This window comes from Saccostrea echinata, unplaced genomic scaffold, assembly GCF_033153115.1.
Source record: "Saccostrea echinata isolate AGI-Se365-2 ecotype Australia unplaced genomic scaffold, CSIRO_AGI_Sech_v1 ptg000084l, whole genome shotgun sequence".
Taxonomy (NCBI): domain Eukaryota; kingdom Metazoa; phylum Mollusca; class Bivalvia; order Ostreida; family Ostreidae; genus Saccostrea; species Saccostrea echinata.
In genome coordinates, this window is record NW_026889833.1 from 1,128,143 (window position 1) to 1,154,500 (window position 26,358).

The following is a 26,358-nucleotide window of genomic DNA, read 5'->3' on the forward strand; positions in this document are numbered from 1 at the left end:
CATTCGATTTAAAAGTATTTTATTTGCGAAAGTGGGTACCCTATGTAAGGAGTTCCATACCTTTATCTTTTTTATACACCCCATTTTTTTAAAGTCTGATTTAAGCGATCCAAAGGCCTGTGTTTCAAAGTAAAGGGTTAGAGATCACTTGTAACACGCTTTGGGTTGAAATTTATGACAAATATCTGTGGACCTTACAAAAATTAAATTTTGATTTTTTTATTTCAAAGTGGCATTTTTATCAATTGAAGCAGTCAAGTTGGCCAGTAGCTGGTTTTTAGCTCACCTGAGCTGAAAGCTCAAGTGAGCTTTTCTGATCACATTTTGTCTGTAGTCCGTCTGTCTGTCTGTCCGTCTGTAAACTTCTCACATTTTCGACTTCTTCTCCAGAACCACTGGGCCAATTTCAACCAAACTTGCCACAAAGCATCCTTGGGTGAAGACGATTCAAGTTTGTTCAAATGAAGGGCCATGCCCTCATTCAAGGGGAGATAATTAAAAAAAATAGTGAAAATTGGGTGGCATATTTTAAAAATCTTCTTCTCCAGAACCATTGGCCCAACAAAGTTGAAACTTAAAAGAAACCTTTGTTATATAGTGTAAATTCAAGTTTGTTCAAATCATGACCCCTTGGGGTAGTGTGGGGCCACAATGGGGGATCAAAGTTTTCTATAGGAACATATAGGAAAAAACTTTAAAAAAATCTTCTCAAGAACAGCAAAGCCATGATTTATCATATTGATATGGAAGGATCCTCAGGTATTGTAGATTCAAGTTTGTTCAAATCATGACCCCCCAGGGGTAGGGTGGGCACAATGGGAGTTCAAAGTTTTACATAGGAATATAAAGGAAAAAACTTTAAAAATCTTCTTCTCAAGAACAGCAAAACATTGTTTAGTCATATTGATATGTAAGCATTCCCAGATAGTGTAGATTTAAGTTTGTTCAAATCATGACCTCTGGGGTTTGGGTGGGGCCACAATGGGAGTTCAAAGTTTTACATTCGAATATATAGGAAAATACTTTAAAAATCTTCTTCTCAAGAACAGCAAAGCCTTGTTTAGTCATATTGATATGTAAGCATTCTCAGGTATTGTAGATTCAAGTTTGTTCAAATCATCACCCCAGGGGGTAGGATGGGGTCATAATGGGTGATCAAAGTTTAACATAGGAACATAAAGGAAAAAAGTCTCTGTCAAGAGCAACAAAGCCATGTTTAGTCGTATTGATATGGAAGTAGACTCGGGTAGTGTAGATTAAAGTTTGTTCAAATGATTACCCCTGTGGGTAGGGAGGGGCCACAATTTTCAAATTTTTACAAAGGAATATAAATATAGGAAAAAAATCTTTAAAAATCTTCTACTTAAGAACAGCAAAGCCATTTAATTTGTTCTATTGATATGGAAGCATCCTAAGGTAGTTTAAAATTCAAGCCTTCCCCCCCCCCCCCCCCTGTAAAATTTTCAATACTGAATTGATTTGTGCTTTTTCCTAGCCATTGTGCTCAGGTGAGCAATGTGGCCCATGGGCCTCTTGTTAGGGAAACCACTGATGTGTGTGCCTGTTGTTCTTGAAATTATTTTTAGCTCACCTGAGTCACATAGATTACTGTTGCTGTCTGGTTTTGTCTGCCGTGCATTGTTCATCAGTTATATAATTTTTTTAACATTTTCAACTTCTTCAATCCAATTTCAACTAAATATGGTATATGGCATCTATGGGTAAAGGAAAAGAACAGAATGAGCCCTTTAAGAATATTGTAAAATTTATGGCCCCCGAGTCGTGTTCTGGTGTTGGAGGCTTTATTAATCATATAAAGTATAAATGCAACAATGCCATAAAATCTCCTCTCTACCCGTAGATTTAGCAGACATAGTGCATGGTTATGATGAGCATTTACAGTTTAGTGGGATCATAGTGATTATAAGATTACAATTTGTACTTTACCGTTTACCAGAATTGTAAAATCTGTCTGCTATGGGTCGAGTTCAGGCCCCAGGGTATGGCTATGTTGGTCATGTATAAAGTATACAGGGCACCTTTATTTTTACTCATGGACTCTAGGAGTCTTAACCATTTACATTCATTTATTATAATAAACACATAACCCTTTACAAAAATTATAAAAATTCAAATTCATAAGGACAATGCTCCAAGGTGAGGCTAGGTGGTCATACACCTGAGCACTGGGGCTAGGAAAAAAGCAGAAATCGGTTCAGTATTGAAAAGCTTAAATACATAAGTGGTCCCAACCTACCCCTAAAAGGTTAATATGATTTGGTCCCCATCCTACCCCCGGGGATCATGATTTTTAAAAAACCTGAATCTACACTACCTGAGGATGCTACCTGAGATTCCTTTGTATAACTTTGCTCGTCCATTGTGGCCCCACCCTACCCGTTGGGGGTCATGATTTGATCAAAATTGAATCTTCACTACCTGAGGATGCTTTCATATAAATATGACCAATCATGGCTGTTTTAAGAAGATTTTTCCTATATATTCCTATGTAAAACTTTGATTGTCCATTGTGTCCCCCTAACCCCGGGGGTCATTATTTGAACAAACTTGAATCTACACTACCTGAGGACAATTCCATATAAATATCTTTCATGGCCCAGTGGTTCTTGAGAAAATATTTTAAAAAGATGCCATTAATTTTTCACTAATTTGTAATTATTTCCCCTTGGAAGAGGATGTGGCCTTTCATTTGAACGAACTTAAATCCCCTTTACCCAAGGATACTCTGTGCCAAGTTCGGTTGAAATTGGCCAATGACAACAGACAATGGACAAATTTCGATCAAAAAAGCTCATTACAGCCTTTGACTCAGGTGAGCTAAAAATGTATTATACTGTGTGCTTTATCTTCTTTACTCCTGAACTTCTCAGGGAATAGCTGCATTATATGATATTAATGTATATTATTATTTAATATTATATTGAATATACTGTAAATTTGTTGTCCCATAAGTCCAATATTATAGGCCCCATGTTCATCCTCACTCGTGAAACTTGGTGACCTTCAAGACCCACTGGCCTCTCGTTGATTCAAAATGGCAAGTTCTCCAAAACCAGTAAATGCATGAAATTAACTGTTAATAACGTAATTAATGCCTTATAATTCATCATGCGGCATGCAAAAGCCAAAATGATGGTTAGCTAGATATATTGACCAGTGTGGACCAAAAGATCAACAAATTCTTTGGAATTTAAATAAAGCTGTACTTCATAAACCTCATAGACCTTTGTAGAGGTAAAATAGAAGTCGTAATTCCCCAGCGTAGAGTTAACACTACCTGTAGCCCAACAATAACTAAGCAGACAAAGACAGTGCAGATAAAAAGCCCATTCATGGACACCACACCAAGAACAGGTAATCCTGAGATTTTTACTGGTCTTTCTGTCAGATACTTTCTTTCAGATACTTGACCTATTAGACCACTAAGCTTCACAATAATCCATATAGGATTTGAAGACCCCTCCCCTCTTTTTTATGTACAGTACTTTTAAGGGTCCTCCACACACCCCCAACTTATGTTCTCATATTACTGAGCATTACTTTTAACAAGCATATCAACCTTTAAAAACTGACTAAGTATTGAAATATAATTTATACTGTTTTTTTAAAAATTTAATTTCATAAGTTTTAAAAATTTTTCCCTACAGAGTTTTGATAATTAGCACAAGTTTTGTGTTTTCCTGGAATATATTTATTTATTAAACCCAGAAAACAACAACGAAAACTTAATTTTATCATTAAACATATTTTTTTAAAAATTAATAAAAGTTATAAAAAATAAATATAACTCATTTACTCTAAAATACATGGAGAAAAAATTATGGGAGACTCCTGGTAGTATAGAATAAACATTAATGAATTTAATTACAACAAAAAAATTGAATTAAAATCAAATTTATTGACTTAGAAAAAATATTTTCAAAATCTGTGGTATCAAAGTTCCTATTTAGAGTTATCTTTCCTGTTACCCAGGATTCAAACACTTTGGTAAGTCTCCGCATACGTCATCATACATTTACTCAGTAACTCATTATCCACAACTGAACAGGACAGATATAAATGAGCAAAACTAGAAATGAACACTATTTATCAATATTTCTAAACACACAATGAGATGGGTATTATTGAACCGCACAAATTAGAGTGCAAAAATATCAAATTTTCACAACAGTCTGTTAAAGACCTTGTTGGCGCGTTGGCGATATCGCAATGTATTTATCAGCCTAAAAGTATAAATAAACTTAAACATTTTCGAGTAGATATACCTGTTATTTACGAATCATTACGCTACAAAAACTCAAACGTCTGCTGTTTTTTATTGAAAAAATCGACACTTTTTCTTTCGGTCACGCCGTGATCATGCCATGTGTTCATTGTTTATGATCAGGGTATCGCTCTCGGTTGACTGCATACTCTTCCTTTGACAAAACCTTTATATCTAAAGCGTTTATAAGACTCTCTTACAGGCGGTGCCAGTCAAATCGTCAGTGCACAAACTATATTAAATCGGAAGTAAAAGTATTTTTTCTCGATATACGTCACAAGTCACGGGGTGTGGAGGACCCTAAATATACAAAAACAAAATTGAGAAGAGTATGCTAGAAAATTTGCCCATAATGCTACAAATGTCTGGCATTGGTTGAAAATCACAGCATCAAACATATATTTTTATTACCTTATATAGAAAGGAAATATTCAAAAACAATAACAGGATAAATATAAACAGGGAACAAATACATGAAAAACTGATCAATGAATTCTCATAAATCTCCCTTTTATATGAAACATGAAATGTACAAAAAGTATGCTTTCAATGCTATCTTTGGAGTTATATGTACTGCAGACTGCAAGTTTTAGCACAGAGTAAGAAAACAACACTTTTTGAACAGAGAGATATTTTTCAAAACTTGCTCATATTTAGCAGTTCTATTAAGCTGTGAAGTATATCAATATTTATCACAGATAATGTAATATTTATCAGGAGTTATCCTACTTGTCAGAGTTTCTCCTAAATTTTCACACGAGGAGGAAGTCTCACACAAAGTATATATGAATTATTTGTCTTCAGAAAATACATGTATTACTGATACAGAAATATTTTTTTACTTTAAAATGTTCAGTTGATGTACAGGAAATTGTTTCAAAAATAACTAGAAATGGAAAAAAGTTTGAATATCATACAATTTCTCTGCTTTCAAGTTTATACTGTTGCATTATTTAAGTATTGTTAATTATTCCAACCAGAGAAATTTAATATATCACAGTGAAAATCATTTAATGTGTATCTTAGGTCTGTTAACATACATGTAACAGGCAAAACTTATGCTGACACTAGTATTAAGACATAATAACAGACTTAGTGTAAGTTTTGGGAAATTCAACTTTGAATATCATTTCTTCATGAAAAGAATTTCATGCAAGAAGAAATGAAACCAGTAACAATAATTCTATACATAATCTGAAAAAATTAGTATTTCATCCCTTGTACATAAATCAAAATATAACATTTCTCAACTTCATGCTCAAAATGAATGTTATTCCTCTAAGGTATAATAATACATCCATACTTCATACCTTTGTATATTACAGTTAGAAAATTAGAAGTTCTTATAAAGATAACAGACTTTTCTCTGGTACACAGTGTATGTGTGTAGATTAAATCTGCTGGAATTAGGTAGAAGAGGCTGTGATGTCTGGACTAGAAATATCCAGGCTGACCTGGCTTTGTACTTTGTCAGAATCCACATCCGAGGGGTTTCCAATCAGGTCAGTCTCCCCTGAAGGAAGCATTGGATCTGTAAAATAGCCATGCAAAATGTATTAAGATTAATGTGTACAGAAATTAGCTGAATGAACGTTTTCTTTATCTTAATGGACTTGAGCTAGTGTACAAACACTTTCAAAGCCAAGTTTAAATAACTGATGCTGCTAGGTTCACATTGTACAGATTCTGAAAGATAAGATAAATTGCTACTTCTTAATATAACTGTCCTTTCTCAGATTTAAAGATAAGATAAATTGCTACTTCTTAATATAACTGTCCTTTCTCAGACTGAAAGTTAGACTGAATATTATAACTGCCAAAATTTAATAGCCAGCACTCCGAAAATATTAAATGTAACTCCATGTTCCATTTGCCAAGTCTTTAAAACATGGCATGCTAGCCTTCATGGCAAACAACTTTCTTAATAAATGTTCAAACTAATAAGGTATATCCTACAGCATTCCCACTTCAAAATGTTAATTTTATTTTATATGCTAGTACTGTAAAGAATGTTTAAGCTTAAACTCTTCAGTTCAAGAAAACTTAGCTTCTGCAAAAGCTATCCAATCTCCATAACTGTCATGCTTTTAATGTTATAAGACCACCTTAATTACCTACCTGTTTTCAGACCACCATAATTACCAGACCATTGTCAGACCAACATAATTTCCTGACCGTTATTAGAACACCATAATTACTTGACTGTTATAAGACCACCATAAATACCTGACCATTATGAGACCACCTTAATTACCTGACTGTTATAAGACCGCCATAAATACCTGAACATTATCCGACCACCTTAATTAACTTACTCTTGTCAGACCACCATAATTGCCTGACTCTTGTCAGACCACCATAATTACCTGACTGGTGTCAGACCACCTTAATTACTTCACTGTTGTCAGATCACCATAATCACCTGACTGTTATCAGACCACCATAATTACCTGACTGGTGTCAGACCACCTTAATTACCTGACTGATGTCAGACCGCCTTAATTACCTGACTGGTGTCAGACCACCTTAATCACGACTGTTATCAGACCACCTTAACTACCTAACTGGTGTCAGACCATCAGAATTACCTGACTGTGAGAACATGTACTCTGTGCTGCTATCGTTCCCTGTTGTGACCATCACTAACTTGTAGTTTCCTTGGTCATTCTCTGATGAAATCACAATCTGGGACTGACTGTTCTCCTGGTCTCCTTCTATCACAGAGGAAGCAATGGTCTGTTCCAAATGAGAAAATTTAAGCATGCATTACATATACAGTAAGTATTACCTCCCTTAAAACAAAATTGTTTTTTTAATGATTGGTAATTTTTTTTTTAAGTTTAAATGACTCAATTTTAAGCTGCAATTCACATTTCTCTGTAGTAAGTTTGTTACCTCATGTTCAAATGGTGTGGAGGAAATTTCTGTCTGTGTGTCCATCTCAGGGGTGGGAGTTATCATCTGTTCTGTTATATCTGAAGAAAAAAAAGACAATAAAATATATTTAGATTTTTAAGATTTTTTAATAGATTTATTATGAGTTTCATCAAATCAGTTCTTTGCAGATTAATTTATTGCTGAAGCAGTCCAAAACAATGCACAAACAAATCACCAAGGGACCTAACTCCTTATAGTACAACCAGTGAGTGTTGTTTAACAACATTTTGCCACCAACTTTGCTGCTTCTCACCAACTTTGCTGCTGACAACTTGGATGCCATGATAAGACACCATTATTTTCCCATTACCATAAATCTTATATTTACTGAGGTTTCCCTTCTTGCTACAGTATTTGGATGTAAATCAGGCGCGGATCCAAGAATTTTTTTGAGTGTGGGGGAGGGTGGGGGATCTGGGGGGTCCAGCCCAGTCAAAAAAAATTTCCAACCCAAAAATTTCTTGACAAGCAAAAAAAAAAGGGGGGGGGGGGGGGGGGTCCAAAGTCATTTTTTATTTGCTTCAGTATATACTTTTAATAACTCTGTAATTGTGCTTGCTGTTTTTGCTGTATAATGTACCTAAGAATTTAAACATGTGGCAATATTAACTTGAAAATGAACACATAACTGGTATTAGAAGGGACAAAAGATTATTTACTAAAATAATACTTTAATGAAACCATAGCAGTATTTACATGTTTTGGTGAATTATTGAAAATAAGCCTTGTTGATTTTCATGTATTAAATGTCGGTGTATTTACAATATTTCATGAACAATAGACATATCACTTTGATAAGTACAATATTGGAACCAAAAAACAGGATTTTTAACCAAGATCAGTGAAAGATTTTCTGAGAGTATAGCAGAAAAAATCACCCTGGTCAGTACTGGTGGTAGAACTCTGTAGTGAGATTTCTGTAGAGTCGAGACTGAGACTGTCTGAGGCTGAGTTGAGTATGACTGGGTTCATCTGTACTGCCAGATTCTCCTGCCCCTGTAAAGCAGTTGAATTCTACAACAGAAAACATTAATAATGCTGAGATCTACATAATGACCATATCCACACACATGTATCATCAGTTTTCTGTTTTAAGGCAATTACAAAAATAAGTTTTATTATCGACAAGTGACCAAAAACAAATTATTAAATAAATGCATTTTGTTAAAAATAAACTATAACTGCAAGGTTTTGTTTCTACAATTCAGACAAACAAGCACTACTTCAATACTCCAATAAACCTACTGGCAATGTATGTACAATAATATGATCTGTTGTGACTGGAGAACCATTAATTGTAATGGCAGGGTTAGTGTTGGGCTGTGTGATCAAGAAAGCCCCAGAACTGGTTTGATGGAGAATTTCATAGGTCTGTAGAGCTTCACTTGTGGAGGAACCATCAGCACCTGAAAATCAGAACGGAACACTTAATCACAAATACCAGTAGTAGTTTTATCATTGTTACTGATCTTAGAATTGTTATTGGATTAAATAAGACAGCAATAAACAGAAAAAGAGCAACTAGCTTACACTCAAAACATTCATAATCACCGTTTTCTTTTAAATCATTAAAAAGATTTTACATTTGTTGGTGACATTAAAAATTGAACAAATCAATCTCAGAAGACATTCACCTGTCTGAAGAGTTACTGGCATGGCTACCATTTCTGCAGAAACTTTCATCTGGTTCTTCATTCGAACATTTCCAACATGGTTGGTCTTCAGGTGTTCAAGTAATTCTGACAGAGATGAAAATAAGCAAGATGTCACTTTTTTTATCCATGTTATTTTGTAAGTACAGAGAGACTTAGGTATCTCAAATATTTCTTTCTCGAATACCATGGATATGTTGTAGTGAGCTGGAAGTTATAATTCTTTTTTTATGTACATGTATTTAAACCTTAATATCTCAAATCCTCAGGTATCTCAGAGCTTTTCTCTGCTCAGATAACAAGATTTGACCCTATATGATTATCTTCTATATTGAACCCTTGTGCAATTTCAACTCTACAATATCTGTGCTACATCACAATATATATATATATATATATATATTAGGGATGTCAACGAGTACCCGGTTAACCGGGTACTCGATCGAACGTCCGAGTATCGAATACTAAAAATGGTACTCGGTTACTCGGAAATATATTTTTTTCTTATTTCAAAGTACATATTTTTATCAAAAACTTATCAAAAAATTATTAAATATTCATACGGTAATTAGCGTGTCGTCATCTACACCTGTAAAACACCCATTATCGCCTGTGGCTGTGTATATACAGTAATTAATGACCAATCATCTGGTACTCAGCTTTTCTCACCTAATGACACCTATTGTGGTCCTTAATTTTTGGATGGCTTCAAAGATTGTTTTCAGTAAACCTTGTTTAAGTATGGTCTATTATATTCAAATCGTTTTTAAATTATTTAATTAATATACGGTAGCGAAATCAGACATGCATAGAAATACCGCTACCCACTTCAAAAGTGATGAAATATTTAGAAATAACTTAAAGATTTTAAAAAATTTGAAAGTCAGTTTGCGTAGTAGGTTTAGTGGGAAACAACCAAATTATGGAATAATATTAGATTAGCGATCCCAACAATGTCTTTTCCTTCTCTTTCCTTTGTCTAACATCACAAAACTGCGTTACAGATTGTCCTTTTGCGTTGATGAAATAGATCCTAAACAAGAAATGTAAACCATTTTTTTTTAATGTATTAATTGTGTCTTTTGAGTTTATTTGATAAATAAATTTGGTACCAAAAAATCACTTGCCTTTCACTCAGTTGTTTATATACATTTATAAACATGATAAAACAGCTTTGGGATTTAACAGAGCTTAACCGGGCTCAAGAAAATTAACACATTGTCTTGTATTTTCATTTTTACCGAGTACCCGGGTACTCGATCGGAAAAACGTCCGAGTAACCGATTATCAAAAATTGACCGATTTGACATCCCTTATATATATATATATATATATATATATATATATATATATATATATATATATATATATATATATATATATATGAAGCATTTTTTTTTTTTTACTTCAGCATATAGCTTTATTAGATATCTCTACTTTGTCCCAAATTAGCAGAATAAAAACTGAAACTTCAGCATTCATCTCCATCTTTATATTTTTTGCAAAAAAGGTAACCTCACTCTGTACGCTTGTTTTTTTTCTTATTTTCCAAAAAATTTCTTGACAATGCTGGGTTGTCCAGCATAATAATTCAGGTTCAAATACTCTTTTCTTGATTAAACTTGAATTAGGAGCATTAATGTATATTGACTTTTAAAATAGTTTTTAAGGGTTGACTAAATTGAATAAAATATTTTTAAGAATTCAAATTTGACCATGGAAATAAAGTGCCCCGCCGAAGCATGATACGCCCGTCAAATATTGTTCAATTATCACAAACAGTTTAGAGTGCAAGAAAATCAAGTCAACCTTGATACAAGGATTTCCAAGATTTGTCCATTTCTTATAATTTTTGTTTATACATTTCCTGTGGTGTAGGCATTATAACAAATATTACATTATAGATCCTCAACTGGTAGTGTTAGAGCTTGACAAATGCCCATCTGCAGCCCCCCCCCCCCCCCCCACACACACACACAGTGACACACACACACACACACATCTTTCATATTTGTGAGACATGATGCTCTGAAATTTACTAGTTGATATTTTCAAAAAATCAAATAAGAATATCATATTAAACAATATCAATTTAGTCTTAACAACTTAATCTATATTATTATTTTAAAATAAAAGACTGGCCATCAAATGACATATGCTATAAACTGACCAGCAGTTCTTCTGTCTAATTCCCAGAGGATACAGATAAGAGCTGCTTGATCAGAGATCCTCTAACTGAAATGATTGAGACAGCTAGCCTTCCTACACTGAACTCATTAATTAATCTTTAACTGGATGCATGTCCACTCATTACTCCCAAGGGATGAATGGATCTGTGCTATCTGCTTTGTATTGCAATTAAAATGCATATTTATGTTATTCTGAATTTAAATTTGAAAACGAAGATTTTTTTTTTTCAATTTGTTACAAAGATTTATAAAAAGAAAAAAAAAATTGTAATTTTGATGCAACATTTTTAATAAGGTTTCTGCTTGACTCTTAGATTTGTAGGGACTATCTACCATAATTAAAACTTTTTTTTTTAATACTTGTTGTTTTTTTTTTTTAGATTCAATGTCAGAGTGGTTTAAAGCTGCAATTCATATGGACGACGGGCATGCTAATTCATATTCCAATATCATACACCCCCCCCCCCCAGTATAATTAGTTTTAATTAATTAGTTTATGATACGTACGATATCAAATGAGTTTATTATACAATATCAAATTAGTTTTAATTACTTTTCACTAAATTCATTTTAAAAGTTAGGCTAGCCCACAAAAACTATTTAATCCAACATGGCTGATTCCTCTGCCCAATTCCCAAGAGATATAGATAACACCTGCTTGATCAGAGATGCTCTACCAGTTAGCTCCTCATACTAAACTCATTAATTTCTCTTTAATTTGACATGCAATTTTCTGTTAACAAAATTCTCCTTGACCAGTGCTTGATAATTACACCCATGGGAGAGGTGGAATTTCTCTTGTAACATTATATTTGTTATAGATTGCTGTAAAGTATATAATGAAAAAAATAAGTATTTTCTTGATTTTAACATTTTTTTAATAAGGATACTGCAACACTTTCACATTTTTTGGGATTGTGTAATTTAATAGTAAAAAGACAGTTTTTTTTTAAAAATTTCAGTTAAATTAAAGGTCACAGTGACCTTGAAATAGGTCGCGACACACCTTCTACCTAAGATGCATAAACTTGGATTCTAAGTCCAATAGTTTTCTAGTTATGAGGTGGACAGGATTTTTCCATATTTGGCCATAGCATCTTAATTAAAGGTCAGAACGACCTACTTTTAGTGCGCAACACACCTTCTACCCAAGAAGTATCAGCTGAAAAAGTTTGATAATCCTAGGCCTAATAGTATTAAAGTTATGAGCCGGACACGAGAAAAGCTAACATACAGACAGACGGACGGACATGAACGCCATAATATAATACGTCCCGTCTAAAGACGGGCGTATAAAAATAAATACACCAGACACCAAATTACCTTGAAATGGCATTGACTGATAGTGGCGATAGTTACGTTTAAGGGACCACCATTTTCCTCGCAACCACTGTGGTGATCTTACACTACAAAGTAAAAGGAGAAATGAGGGTAACACATGTACTCTTCTACATACGTGCTGATTATGAAAGTACCAGGTATGCTTTAATGGTAGTTAAAGAACCTACATGTACAATGAAATACATACATTTACAACTTTTTTTTATTAATAATGACAGAAAATACTTTGATTACAGATGAGTGGCAATTTAGTGCACTTTTCAAAGTCTGAATTTTTAATCTCAAAATATGCATATTTCAAAAGTGAGGGCAGATAAGCAAGCATATTCCAAGATTTTCAAATCCCAGATTTCGCAATAAATGCCTTATGGATACAATTTTATTTTGCACATTAAATAGTTAAACAAAATGCAAGTCTGAAGTTGTCAGACCTGGACTGTACAAAAATACATGCAAGTGATACATGTAATGTATTTTCTTTTTACCTGGGCCAGTTATCCGCCAGTTCTTTCCAGTCAATCTCTGTGTCATTGGCAACACCAAGATTAGAAATTCTGAAGAAAAGAAACAGACACATTCAATTTATTTTACAGCTCTTATTGAAACTAAAGATAAATTTAGGTACCTTACATGTAAATGCATATATACATGTACATGTATGTCAAGTGAGATCTCAGTCTAACCTACAGTTGAAGTTCAAGTTTCAACTTTGTTATTTTGAACACAGGGATATCTTCAAGTTTTCAGCCAGTCCTGCTTCGTTAACTAATGACATTAATCTGAACAAGAAAATGATTATCACTGCCTTCTCTTTAGCATGAGTTCCAAACTCTCATACCGACTTCAGTTTTTTTATGAAAAAAATATAGCTTATAGTGTCCTATAAATGCCAATCAGAATTTGCTATATCTAAAAGACCCTTCAAAATCTGCCAGTACCCAGCACTGGTACTTTACCCAGCTGAAATCCTGATTGTGCCACCTAAAATATTCCTTACAGAAAAATTTGATAACATATCCATTTAAAATTGCTTCCACAAGGTACCTCCTATTTTGTTAAAAGTACCACCTGTTTCTAATCATTTTGAAAGCCCTCTTAACAAATTCAAATGCAAGCTCCATGCTTCTTCATACATAGATACAATGTACATAAAAAAAGAACAATTTATTTTCTTTTCTATGCACTTTTCGACTAATTTTGAACCAAACATAAGCACTTGTAAGAATAAAAGCCGAGTATTCTTTCAATCCTAAAAGACAATATCAATCACCTCATGATGAGGTTCATGTCATCCTCCCGTGTCCACTCTGTGCCTCCCTTTTGTTTCCAGTTCATGTAGTTCAGCCATTTTGTTCTACACTGCTTTTCTGACCTTGTGGCAACTTTCTCTGCCACATTGGACCATGAAAGACCTGAGGTTACACTTTCACCTGGGAAAGAAAGAAAAACCATACAATTGTGAATTTAAAATGTTGGAAAACAGAATAAGTCCAAGTTTCATTGCACGATAATTGAGTGTACATGTGTAATGGTTTGGGCTGTGGATATCAGCCTGGATAGCTCGGTTGGTAGAGCACCTGACTAGTGATGCAGGGGTCCCGGGTTGGATTCTCAGTCCAGCCATACATTTTCTCCTTTCCTGTTAAAGATTTGGTGCCGCTGACACCCCCCCCCCTCCCCCCCGGACTTGCAGGTGAAAGTCCTGCCAGGGGCAAATAAGAACTTGGGTTGTGTCTTGGAGGGCGAAGACAATTTAAGGAGGGAGGAATGTAATGGTTTGGGCCGTGGATCAGGGATGGGGTAATCGTAATCGAGTAATCGTAATCGATTGTAATGATTACTGTTTTTCAAGTAATCGACAGTAATCTGTAATCAAAGAGATTTTCGATTACTTGTAATCGTAATTTAATCGATTACAGCTAAAATTTTCAATGTAATTATAATTACTTTTTCGATTACTTTCGATTATTTTATGCATAAATGGATGTTATTTTGAAGAATTATTTCCAGTCAGTCACACATAAATATCAAATATAAACCACCTTGTGTAATGTTTGGATTTCCTAACTTTTTTTATCACAAGTTTAATCATGTTCTCAATAAAATTTGCATTATAGACCTACTGGTCTAGTATTAAATAATTCAGAAGTGTATTTCAACCATTTATTAATAAAATATACAGATTTTTCATGTGCATTTTACATTTGACCCACTGTCCTCTTGCTGCATGTCCTTTTTCATATTTCAGATGTTGAAAAACTTCGTCTTGTAATAGAAAATTATAAATAACAAAAACAGATTTAAGTGCTGTATAAAATATAAATAATTTGGTAAATAAACTACATTGTACTCGAAAAAAAAGAAGATGGAAATACTTATTCATATCTGAAAATGTTTAAACAACTTCAAGCTTGTGTTTCAGTAACTTTAAAATTTATTGCAAAATCACTCTCATGTTTTCATTTAAAATTGTAAGGTTGCTTTTATATCAGCGAGAGCTAGGTTATAAGTGTCTGTAAGAGAGGGAGTAAGTGTCACTGTGTTGGCTTATCTTAATTGGCTAATTAATCGACTAAGACATATCCCTGATTGCAGATAATGAGGTGTAAACTGTGAACTACCTAGTGTTTAACTTTCATTCCGTTGAAGACAAACAGTATTATTAAAACAATTAATAGCTCTCAAAACACTTATTTCAATACAGAATGAAATTGTGCTACATATATTAGTTAAATTACTTAAGGACACATTTAATTTACATGTTTATTACTAAGAGCTCATTCTAATTTACTTATTTTTTGAAAAAAGACACGTACAGGAATGTTTAATGTGTACTGTCAACATACGGGCAGCCCAAATACTTCTAATGTAGTAATTCACAATAAAATATTAAATAATTTTTTCAACAAGTCAATAAATATTGAGGTTCAGATCTAAAGTTGAAAGGAATAATTAATTCCTTGGCATATTTTATTGTAGGAATCATGTCTCCACTATAAGTAGAGAATCCCTCATTTGGGCATTTAGTGAGAATGTTGGCCAGAATAAAACCTTAAAAGAATCTGCACTAAAACTGCAGGAACACATTCAAACTTCAGTGGATAACATCAACATTTACCATTTAAATATTGCTCTGATATTTGAAGAGATAAAAACTTGGAAGTAATTGATTATTAATCGATTACATCTTCCAAAGTAATCGATTACAATCGATTACGGGACAAATATGAGTGTAATCGATTAATAATCGATTACACAAAATTCCTCTAAGTAATCGATTATTAATCGATTACATTTTTCAGTAATCGTGCCCATCCCTGCCGTGGATATGGGCCGGGGTAGCTCAGTCAGTAGAGCACTTGACTAATGAGCAGGGGTCACAGGTTCGATTCCCGGTTCAGCCACATATTTTCTCCTTTCCTGTTACACATGTAAATATGTACAATTAATTACACTCTCCTTGAATTTTTCAATTATAGTTTCTTTATTCTTATACTAAATTGTTAAGTATACCACTCTTTTTTCTAGAATTTTACCCCCATTTTTGTAATATTTACGTGACTTGGTACAACGTTACTATCTGACCTTGTTTGGCTCCTGTTAACTCATACACAGCATCACATAATCTTCTTTCTTCTTCTGGTAGCCATTTCCCTGTAGCAGTAATTCAAGTACATGTATCATACAGCTAAGATTAGGAAACTTACAACAAACCAAAAGATGACAAAATTTGATAAATAATGAGAGAAAAAAAGATCAATAGTTTGAGTATCATGATAAGTGATGTACAATCTACTTTGTTTATACTTTTATCAATCATTATTCAGGATCAAAAGACCATGTTTATGTACATGTATTTGTTTTAAATTTTTATTATTTGTGTATAATGTACTTATGACTTTACACATTTTCAACAGTAAAATACTGTAATTTAATTATTGAATAAAAGTGATTTTTTTTTAACAGTATTACCTGAGTTGCATGAGTCTTTCATCAAACGACATTTATCCTTCACTGAGGATGCACTTCTTCCTAAGGCCTGACCGATGGTGGCCCAATCATTACCATACATCTTACGCAATCTGAAATGCAAATTTATATTAGCATTAAAGCATGTACAAGAAGTAATGCACAATTTATTGACACCCATTTGAAGAAAAAAAAAATCTGATTTCATGACATTTACCGATAAGTATTTTCTTGAGTTTATCATTGTGCATGTATTTTACCGATATTTTTTAAGCTTTAAGATACTCACTCTTTGAGCAGGGTGATTTCCTCCAGGGTGTATTTTCCCATATAATTTTTCTGGTCATACATTCTGGTCACCCTTCTGTACACAGAAAACAGGGGTCTCATCAAACCTTTAGCAACCGTGCGGTAGAAGTTTTTCCGCTCATCTTTAGACATTTCAAATATAATTTCTGTTGGGTCAGCAATGTTATGCTCCTGAAAAAGCCCATTGATAGAGGGTTAATGCTAATCAGGATCAAATTACAAATATACTATCATTTCTTTTTTAAAAAAATTTACTTTTGATACATTTTATAAAGAACTAGTGATACAAATACAATTCAACTTCAGTATTTTGATTATTTATATTGAATACTTAAGAAAGGAACATCATAGACTCAGGCAGTGAGCATCCCTAATACAAACATAGGTAATCAAAGATTACGAAGCTCACCTCGACGAATGTTATCTACATGTAAAGCAAATTTCACATCATATTTTTTTTCTAGTTAGGGTACATCCCAAGATCAATGTCCATGCAAGTTTGATTTAATTATAGACCTGCTCAAAAAACTTTTGACCTGTTTAGTAATCAAGAAAATTTTGGTCACTTCCAACATCCAAAGCAAGTCTGGAAGTTTTCATTCTTAGATGCACCATCTATGCAAGTTTAATCATAACAGGCCATAATATTATATAGCTACTCCAAAAAATTACCCTGGTCACTCATCTGGAAAATGTACATCAGATTCAGAATCCAAGGCAAGTCTGGAAGTGTCCATCCCTAGATACATCATCCATGCTAATTTGGTAAAAATATGGCTAAAATTCACTCATGTGGAAAATCTAGGTCAGATCCAGCATTCGAAGCAGGTTGGTTAGTGTACATCCCTAGATGCATCATCCATGAAAGTTTGGTCCAGGTAGGGCTTATAGTTACTTGGAAACGAGACTACTCCTAAATCTAAACCTGGTCTCACATGTGGAAAATCTAGGTCAGATCCAGCATCCGAAGCAAGTGTGGTAGTGTCCATCCCTGGATGCATCATCCATGCAAGTTTGGTCCGGGTAGGGCTTATAGTTACTTGGGAATGGACCTGCTCCTAAAACTTTAACCTGGTCACTCATCTGGAAAATCTAGATCAGATCCAGCATCCGAAGCAAGTGTGGCCATGTCCATCCCTAGATACATCATCCATGCAAGTTTGGTCAAGGTAGGGCTTATAGTTACTTGGGAATGGACCTGCTCCTTAAACTTTAACCTGGTCACTCATCCGGAAAATCTAGGTCAGATCCAGCATCCGAAGTAAGTGTGGCCATGTCCATCCCTAGATGCATCATCCATGCAAGTTTGGTCCAGGTAGGGCTTATAGTTACTTGGGAATGGACCTGCTCCTAAAACTTTAACCTGGTCACTCATCTGGAAAATCTAGATCAGATCCAGCATCCGAAGCAAGTGTGGTAATGTCCATCCCTAGATGCATCATCCATGCAAGTTTGGTCCGGGTAGGGCTTATAGTTACTTGGGAATGGACCTGCTCCTAAAACTTTAACCTGGTCACTCATCCGGAAAATCTAGGTCAGATCCAGCATCCGAAGCAAGTGTGGTAGTGTCTATCCCTAGATGCATCATCCATGCAAGTTTGGTCAAGGTAGGGCTTATAGTTACTTGGGAATGGACCTGCTCCTAAAACTTTAACCTGGTCACTCATCTGGAAAATCTAGGTCAGATCCAGCATCCGAAGCAAGTGTGGTAGTGTCCATCCCTAGATGCATCATCCATGCAAGTTTGGTCCAGGTAGGGCTTATAGTTACTTGGGAATGGGACTTGCTCCTAAAACTTTAACCTGGGACGCCGACGCTAACGCCGACGCCGACACCGACGCCGACGCCGGGGGTATAGCATAAGCTCATCTCGACTTCGTCGAGGTGAGCTAAAAACTAATCTTAACTTTGATGTCTGAAACTCTCAGGTTCATGTATCTCGAAGTTTTAAGATCAGTTTGTGAAACTGCTGTTTGACTGCAATGTCACTCTCATCATAATACCAACCTTACAGTAATTATTTATGTTGGTCTGCAATATCTCCACCTCTTCATTGGTCCACTGACCTTGTTTCCAGCTGGCTCCTATAAAAAATGTTCAACTTTGACACGTTTTTATACACATATTCATAAAATAATTAGTTTTTTTATAAACTTATAATGCAAAGTTTTCAACTACATTTGTCCAAGGCCTTTGCTAAAATCCTGTATTTTATCATGAATGCCAACTATACATTTTTTGAAGATTTAATAAGTTTTTCTTAGATTTACTGTTCAGGGATGACCATTTTCTAGCTTATTCACCTGTATTGTGGAGTGCCTGTTTGTCATCACGTGTTGTGAACCAAGCTTGATTGATGTCTGATTTCTGTTTGACAGCGGTCGTCTTCTGTGGGGGCACAGTACCACTGGCTACTGAGGAAGTTACCTGTTAAAACAAGACTGTGAATTACATATGGAAAAGGAACCTAAAGCAGGTATAGGAAGGTAGACAATTATTTGAAATTGCATTAACTTGGGCTCTTGGATGAAAAAGAAAGTGAGGAAAACCAAAGAACACCTGGATGTGCACAGTAGGGAGAGAGAGGAGCTGGGGTGGAACAGTTGGAGGGGAGTGCAGGTTGTTGCCAGTGACCATTGCAAGTGGGGTCAATTGTTGAAAGGCCTCGTGAGTCCTCCAGGGCAATGAGAAGATAGCAAGTAATTATTTAGGGTACTGGATGTGGGAACAGATTAGCATTCACCCACTCTCCAATGGCAAGTAGAGGTAAGAAAGACTCACCCAAGTGACCAAAAAAAAGTTTACTTGCTCATTAGTAAATTCAAAATATATATGGAACATTTATCTAATAATATCATTTTAATGTTCAGCCCCAACATTCTGGTTGCACTCCTAGAATATAATTTTTTGTTTGGGGCTTAGTGGCTCCTTTTTTCCTCATTGTAAAAAAAGTTAGACTATATTCCTGATGATTTAGTATAAAGTGTTTTCTGATTTTTTTTTTTTTCCGAAGCTCAGCTGAAATGTTGAATACAGAATGAAAGAAATAATCCAAATATCTTTCTGTAATTTAAGTAATTTAAATGCTTCAAATTTCAAGGCATCATTCAAATTAACAAAATACACATAAAAATTGAAAAATTCTTTTCAAGCATAAAATACTTGGTATCAATATTTTGAAATTAAAAAATCATATTTTACCCAAACAGAATGAGGATCATTCTACAATTTATAACTGCCTTCATGTTCACAAATAGACAGTATCTACATTTGTGAAATATATATCTCAAATACTGATACTTTTTTAAAAGCTCTTTTAACAAATAGGGCATTCAATATCTGCATTAATCATTCTTCCTACATGTACAATATCCTTTTTTAAGTTTTAAGTGTTTTCAGTTAAAATTCTTTAAATAAACACAAAGATATTGATCTTTATCAGGATTTCTCTATCGAACTGATATCTTTTCTTCCTGCCTAGTGCATGTAGTGTATTTTAACAAACAAAAAAATAAAATAAATAAATAAAAATTCAGTAGTATAAACATTTTTTTTCCCCACAAATCTGAGCCAAAATCATAAAAAATGATCCAATTTATATAAATTTATTTATATACATGTATAAATATTCACTCTAGAACAAATCTTTATCACATATTTCAAATGAAAATAAATCTCTAGAACTTTACTTGGGGACATGTCATTGAGTATGTTATTAAACTATTACCAGGTACACCTGCTGCTCTGCTGCACTCTTTTCATGCTTTATGCTGACTGCTGTGTTTCCCTCATCTGCGACTGCCACGATGTACGACTCTCCGTCAATTCGTATCTTCTTTGCATCTGGTTCATCAGATTCCATGCCCAGAGAAGCTAAGAATGACAAAATCTAATTATAACAAACTCAAAAGATGTTAACAATAATCTAATTTCAGATATTTTACCAAAAAAAATGCCTTCAAAACCAAGATGACTATCTCAGGAAATAAATTATTTCATTTCTCTCTGATAGAATTTCACACTACCGGTACAGTGTATATCTATTGATCTTATAGCCTGAAAACTCTGCATCTATTTTTATAGAAAAATCAGATTGCTTGTATGTATATGGAAACTCTAAATAACTCTTTTAACTTTATACATATTGTGATCTTTAAAAGTATACCTGCAGCATCGCCAGACAAAATAATATATCCACCATCACCCAGCCCATTCTCCATCTGAAAGACATTTTCTACTGGCAAGACTCCACTGGCATTTTCTTCATCCATCTGAACCACAATAGAATTGGTGTCTCTATCAATTTTCTGCTCACTATGGTCAGTTATCTGGCTAGATACTACATCACTAGTGATATTAACTTCATGTTTTAAGTCATTCTGTATGGTGACATGCTGCTCCTCTCTGGTTGAACTTGTTGAAGGCTCTGATTCTTTGATAATATTCTCATTTTGAGCTATTTCTGTATATCCTACTTCCAATACTTCACCATGGTGTAGATTTGCTAAGTCTGATTCCGATATATCAACTGGAGTGAGGCACACTTCCGATTCCATCCTGCAAGAGAACAAGAGTTTTATATGAAACAAATGCTTCAAAACTATGGAACATCACCTCCCCCCTTTCACAGCTACTCTTGCTTGGAAATTTGTAAAGAAATGTGATGATTATACTAGTAACTTAATTTGCTTCATAACAAACTGAATAATTTTATCTGAATTTTGTGATAATGATTACACAGCCATGATGAAAGGCAACATAACTCTGTAGCAACCTCTATTGAAAATAGTATGTTGCTATGCCATGTCTTGAAATGACAGCTGAAAAACCTGCCAGGGATGACCCTCGGTTGGTGTCTTTTGGGGTAATCATAAAGAATGTAACTGGCTTGGAGAGAAAATGTGATGGACCAGATCAGGATTCAAATTTGGGCCTATCTAAACCATTGGTCAGCTGCTCTACCAACTGAGCTATCTGGCCACCTGTTATTAATTCCTGCATATACTTAAAGATCTCTGCCCCTGAAGACACCAACCATACTCTTCCCTAGCAGGTTTTTCATGTGTCACTTCAAGGGCATGTTCATGGCACCAAAAGTAAAAAGCGAGCTGGAGAAAAATGTGACATACCAGATCAGGATTTGGACCCAGGCCCCATGAACCACTTGTCAAGTGTTCTATCAACTGAGCTATTTGGCAACAAGTGATAGAACCTGCCTGACTGCCACAGACATTTAAAGAAAGGAGGAATGTGGCAGTCAGGCAAGTTTGATCATTGTTGGCCAGATAGCTCAGTTGATAGAGCATCTCTCTAGAGCATGTAGAGTGCAGGGGTAAAGGGTTTTTTTTAAGTGTTCGCATGTTTAAGAGCTAGAGACGTGTCACTTGCAATAATTTAGTTCCATTTGTTGTAAAGCTTGCCAATTATAACCCCCACCACCTCCCTACAACAGACGCCCAAGTTCTAGACACTTTTTTCAGAATTCATCGTAAGTGGTTTTCGTTTAGCTCGTACGTTTATACAGCTTTAACGATGCATAATTTATAGGGATTTCCTTTGACACTGTACACCTTTATCATAAAAAACTTTTTGATCCGCCTTCGATGAAAAATGTTCAAACCTACCAATAAGTCGTTTCGGCCGCCATTTTGACATTCCAAGCATTAATACAAAATTAAAATTATCATATAATTCTACAAAAATATTAGCTATGACCACTAAGCAGATAATTACAACAAGGACACACTTGATTCACTCACTAAACAAAACCCACGTGCCAAAACTACCTGATTTGTTTTCGTACGGGTGTTTCAGCAAGGACCAGGATGAACAAGTGCCAGGATGGTGTTTCTTCGCGGATGAATATCACCATGGAAAGTACCTGTTCGGCTCCACTAATTTCAATAAAAATAAATAGAAAAACTTCTTTGGACGCATATTTTTTATTTCTTTTAAAAATGAAAATTTCTGACTTGTTTAAACCGATGGTTTATTTTTTGAAATAAGAAAACCAAAGCCCTTTGTAATGATGCGCATTAATGTAGCGATAAAGTGATTAACATAAGGAAGAGTCTATTACTTAACCAGTCAGGCAGTTCGGAAAAACAAATTCCGGTATGACTCTAGATTATGTAATTGGAGAGGGAAGGCCTAACCCGATTGAATTGAATGACCTAATAGTTTATGTGTTTTTCATATAGATGTTGTAAAATCCTTTTTAGTCTAGGTATCATTAAGTAAGGCAATTATTTGAACTTAGGTAAGGAAACTGCTTATATAATTTTAAAAAAGCACAAATATAAATTAATGGAATGGAATTAAGAATATTAAAGAATGGATTAAAATAGCTAAAAAAAAAACCCTGTCCGCATCCACCAATCAACAAAGGACCCCAATCTCACCCCCGAAAACTAAACAAAGGCAGTTTAGAACTTGGTTATCAATTTCAAGCAGGTATATAAGGGAGTCCATTTGTTTCTTTCTGGCACGTTGTATCATCTTTGAAAAAAAAACGAGGGGAGGAGGGGAAGAAAACAAAGGCAACTTGCTTAAAATAACTTTGACAAACCAACAAAAGAAAAAAAGAAGGGGGGGGGCAAACTCGAAAATCTTTTGTTGTGTGTATGTGTGTGTGTGTGTGTGGGGGGGGGGGGGGGGGGTTAAGGTTAAGTCTTCTTTCACAGCAAAATAATGTTTATACTTATTCATACACATTTGCCTAGTTTGCCTATACTGCCAAAAAAAAAGTGGTGGGCTAGGCAGCTTTTCAACGAACATTTTAAACAGTAAAAGGATGTATCCCCTCCCCGCCCCGTGATATACTACGACCCTGTACATGTATTTATTAAGGAAACGGAACAAAAATACTAGTACATCTGATTTACACATGAAATAAACATAAAATATAAGTGAAAGTAACGGTTAAGCAGAACATAAACGGTCACTTTCATAGCTATCCCAGGTTGGTTAAATCCTTATCCAGTCTGGAAGGAATAAAAACCATTTGCTAAGAACATAATCCGCTCAGGTAGAAACATTATCAAGTAACTTTTAAAACCTAAAACTGAACCTAAAACATTCAGTTTGAAACCTTACCAAGTCGGGCAGAAATTATGAATAAGGCAAATTAGAAACCTAATCCACTCATGCAGGAACTGCAAATAGTCAGTTTAGAATGTAACCCAGTCAGGCAGAAACATGAACAAGTCAGTGAAGAACCTAACCCAGTAAGGCAGAATCATAAACAGTCAGTTAAGAACCTAGGCAGGAACATAGAACTGTCAGTTTAGAACCTAACCCAGTCAGGCAGAAACCTAACCCACTCAGGCAGACTTATAAAACAGTCAGTTTAAAACCTAACCCAGTCAGGCAGAAACCAAACCCACTCAGGCAGAGTCATAAAACAGTCAGTTTAGAACCTAACCACTCAGGCAGAATCATAAAACAGTCAGTTTAGAACCTAACCCAGTCAGGCAGAAACCAAACCCACTCAGGCAGAGTCATAAAACAGTCAGTTTAGAACCTAACCACTCAGGTAGAAACCTTACCCACTCAGGCAGGGTCATAAAACAGTCAGTTTAGAACCTAACCACTCAGGCAGAATCATAAAACAGTCAATTTAGAACCTAACCCAGTCAGGCAGAAACCTATCCCAGTCAGGCAGAATCATAAAACAGTCAGTTTAGAACCTAACCACTCAGGCAGAAACCTTATCCACTCAGGCAGAGTCATAATACAGTCAGTTTAGAACCTAACCACTCAGGCAGAAACCTTACCCAGTCAGGCAGAGTCATAAAACAGTCAGTTTAGAACCTAACCACTCAGGCAGAATCGTAAAACAGTCAGTTTAATTAGAACCTAACCACTCGGGCAGAAACCTTACCCACTCAGGCAGAGTCATAATACAGTCAGTTTAGAACCTAACCACTCAGGCAGAAACCTTACCCACTCAGGCAGAGTCATAAAACAGTCAGTTTAGAACCTAACCACTCAGGTAGAAACCTTACCCACTCAGGCAGAGTCATAAAACAGTCAGTTTAGAACCTAACCACTCAGGCAGAATCATAAAACAGTCAATTTAGAACCTAACCCAGTCAGACAGAAACCTAACCCAGTCAGGCAGAATCATAAAACAGTCAGTTTAGAACCTAACCACTCAGGCAGAAAGCTTATCCACTCAGGCAGAGTCATAAAACAGTCAGTTTAGAACCTAACCACTCAGGCAGAATCATAAAACAGTCAGTTTAGAACCTAACCCAGTCAGGCAGAAACCTATCCCAGTCAGGCAGAATCATAAAACAGTCAGTTTAGAACCTAACCACTCAGGCAGAAACCTTATCCACTCAGGCAGAGTCATAATACAGTCAGTTTAGAACCTAACCACTCAGGCAGAAACCTTACCCGGTCAGGCAGAGTCATAAAACAGTCAGTTTAGAACCTAACCACTCAGGCAGAATCATAAAACAGTCAGTTTAGAACCTAACCACTCAGGCAGAAACCTTACCCACTCAGGCAGAGTCATAAAACAGTCAGTTTAGAACCTAACCACTCAGGCAGAATCATAAAACAGTCAGTTTAGAACCTAACCACTCAGGCAGAGTCATAAAACAGTCAGTTTAGAACCTAACCACTCAGGCAGAATTAAAACAGTCAATTTAGAACCTAACCCAGTCAGGCGGAAACCTAACCCAATCAGATAAGTAGTGTCTGGAGTATAAATATCAAAATACTAGTATATCATTGAATAAACAACTGGTTCTTTATATGCAACAATTGGTCTTGTTAAAGCTGAACACAACTCTTAAATAGGCTTAATTAAGCCATATTATTTTTCTTGTTTCCTATGTCAGCACTGGAACCCACACCTGACTAATTTAACCTGGTCACTGTTGGGTGTAGTGCATGTATTTTTTGTTTACATTTTGTTTTATTGAGGGTGCATTTATGTTTATTTTACTTTGTAATGCATTGACCAGTGCAACTGACATCGAATATCTTTGGTAATTATTTTTCTTGAAGTGGCAGAGGCACACAGATGTCATTTCTGTTGTGTCCATCATAATGACATGAAAGAGATGTCTGTTCAGGTAAACTCTGTAAAGCTAAATACATTGAACATGTTTTCTGTGCTTTCTACATCTTTATTCTTAAATTCTCCCATATCATTCTTGAGGTGTTGATTTCTCAAAGTTCAATTTTCACCATTTAAGGACAGTGCAATTATAGACTTACTCTGTTGTCCAATCCACTCAGTATATTTGTATTTTATATTTCACTTTATAATCACAATTCGTGTGTATAAAAAGGAAGTTTTTTTTTTTAAATCACCACCTTTTTCTTTAATTTGAACTGAAAATGAACACAAGAAAATCTACAGAAGTTCATAACTTTATAGTTTTCAATCCGTTTTGTATTCTCTGTGTACATTACTACATCATTCATCAAGTGAATTATAAAGGCCTAAAACAATAAAATTACAGTCAAACTTTGATACCTCGGACTCAACAGAACTGAGAAGAAACTTGGAGGAATTGAGAGACCAATGATGAAATATAAATACAAAAAAGTGACTGAAACTTCCACTTTGAATTATCCATGGTATTTGAGATATCAGTGTTCAAAATACTGAAGTTCAACTGTACTTAGAGTTCCCTTAATCCCCCAGTCAGGTTCTTAA

At 35.0% G+C, this 26,358-nt stretch overlaps 1 protein-coding gene across 2 annotated transcripts; it reads right to left on the bottom strand.

The window, feature by feature from the left end:
• Window positions 1–3,899: 3,899 nt before the first annotated feature.
• On the bottom strand, window positions 3,900–22,554 carry LOC133176926 (cyclin-D-binding Myb-like transcription factor 1). 2 transcript variants are annotated; one of them, XM_061311987.1, is made up of 17 exons: window positions 22,469–22,554; window positions 20,848–21,239; window positions 20,410–20,555; window positions 18,986–19,109; window positions 18,690–18,766; window positions 16,663–16,853; window positions 16,377–16,486; window positions 15,990–16,058; window positions 13,675–13,834; window positions 12,890–12,958; window positions 12,387–12,469; window positions 8,857–8,961; window positions 8,468–8,628; window positions 8,101–8,236; window positions 7,181–7,260; window positions 6,874–7,021; window positions 3,900–5,816 (listed from the first exon to the last, which is right to left on the bottom strand). In XM_061311987.1, exons 1-17 carry the CDS (start codon window positions 22,552–22,554, stop codon window positions 5,692–5,694), a joined length of 2,262 nt encoding a protein of 753 aa, XP_061167971.1. In that variant the 3' UTR covers window positions 3,900–5,691. The 2 variants fall into 2 exon arrangements, with proteins under 2 accessions (XP_061167971.1, XP_061167972.1); XM_061311988.1 differs by lacking the exon at window positions 22,469–22,554 and adding an exon at window positions 22,307–22,355.
• Between the last annotated feature and the right edge of the window lie 3,804 nt (window positions 22,555–26,358).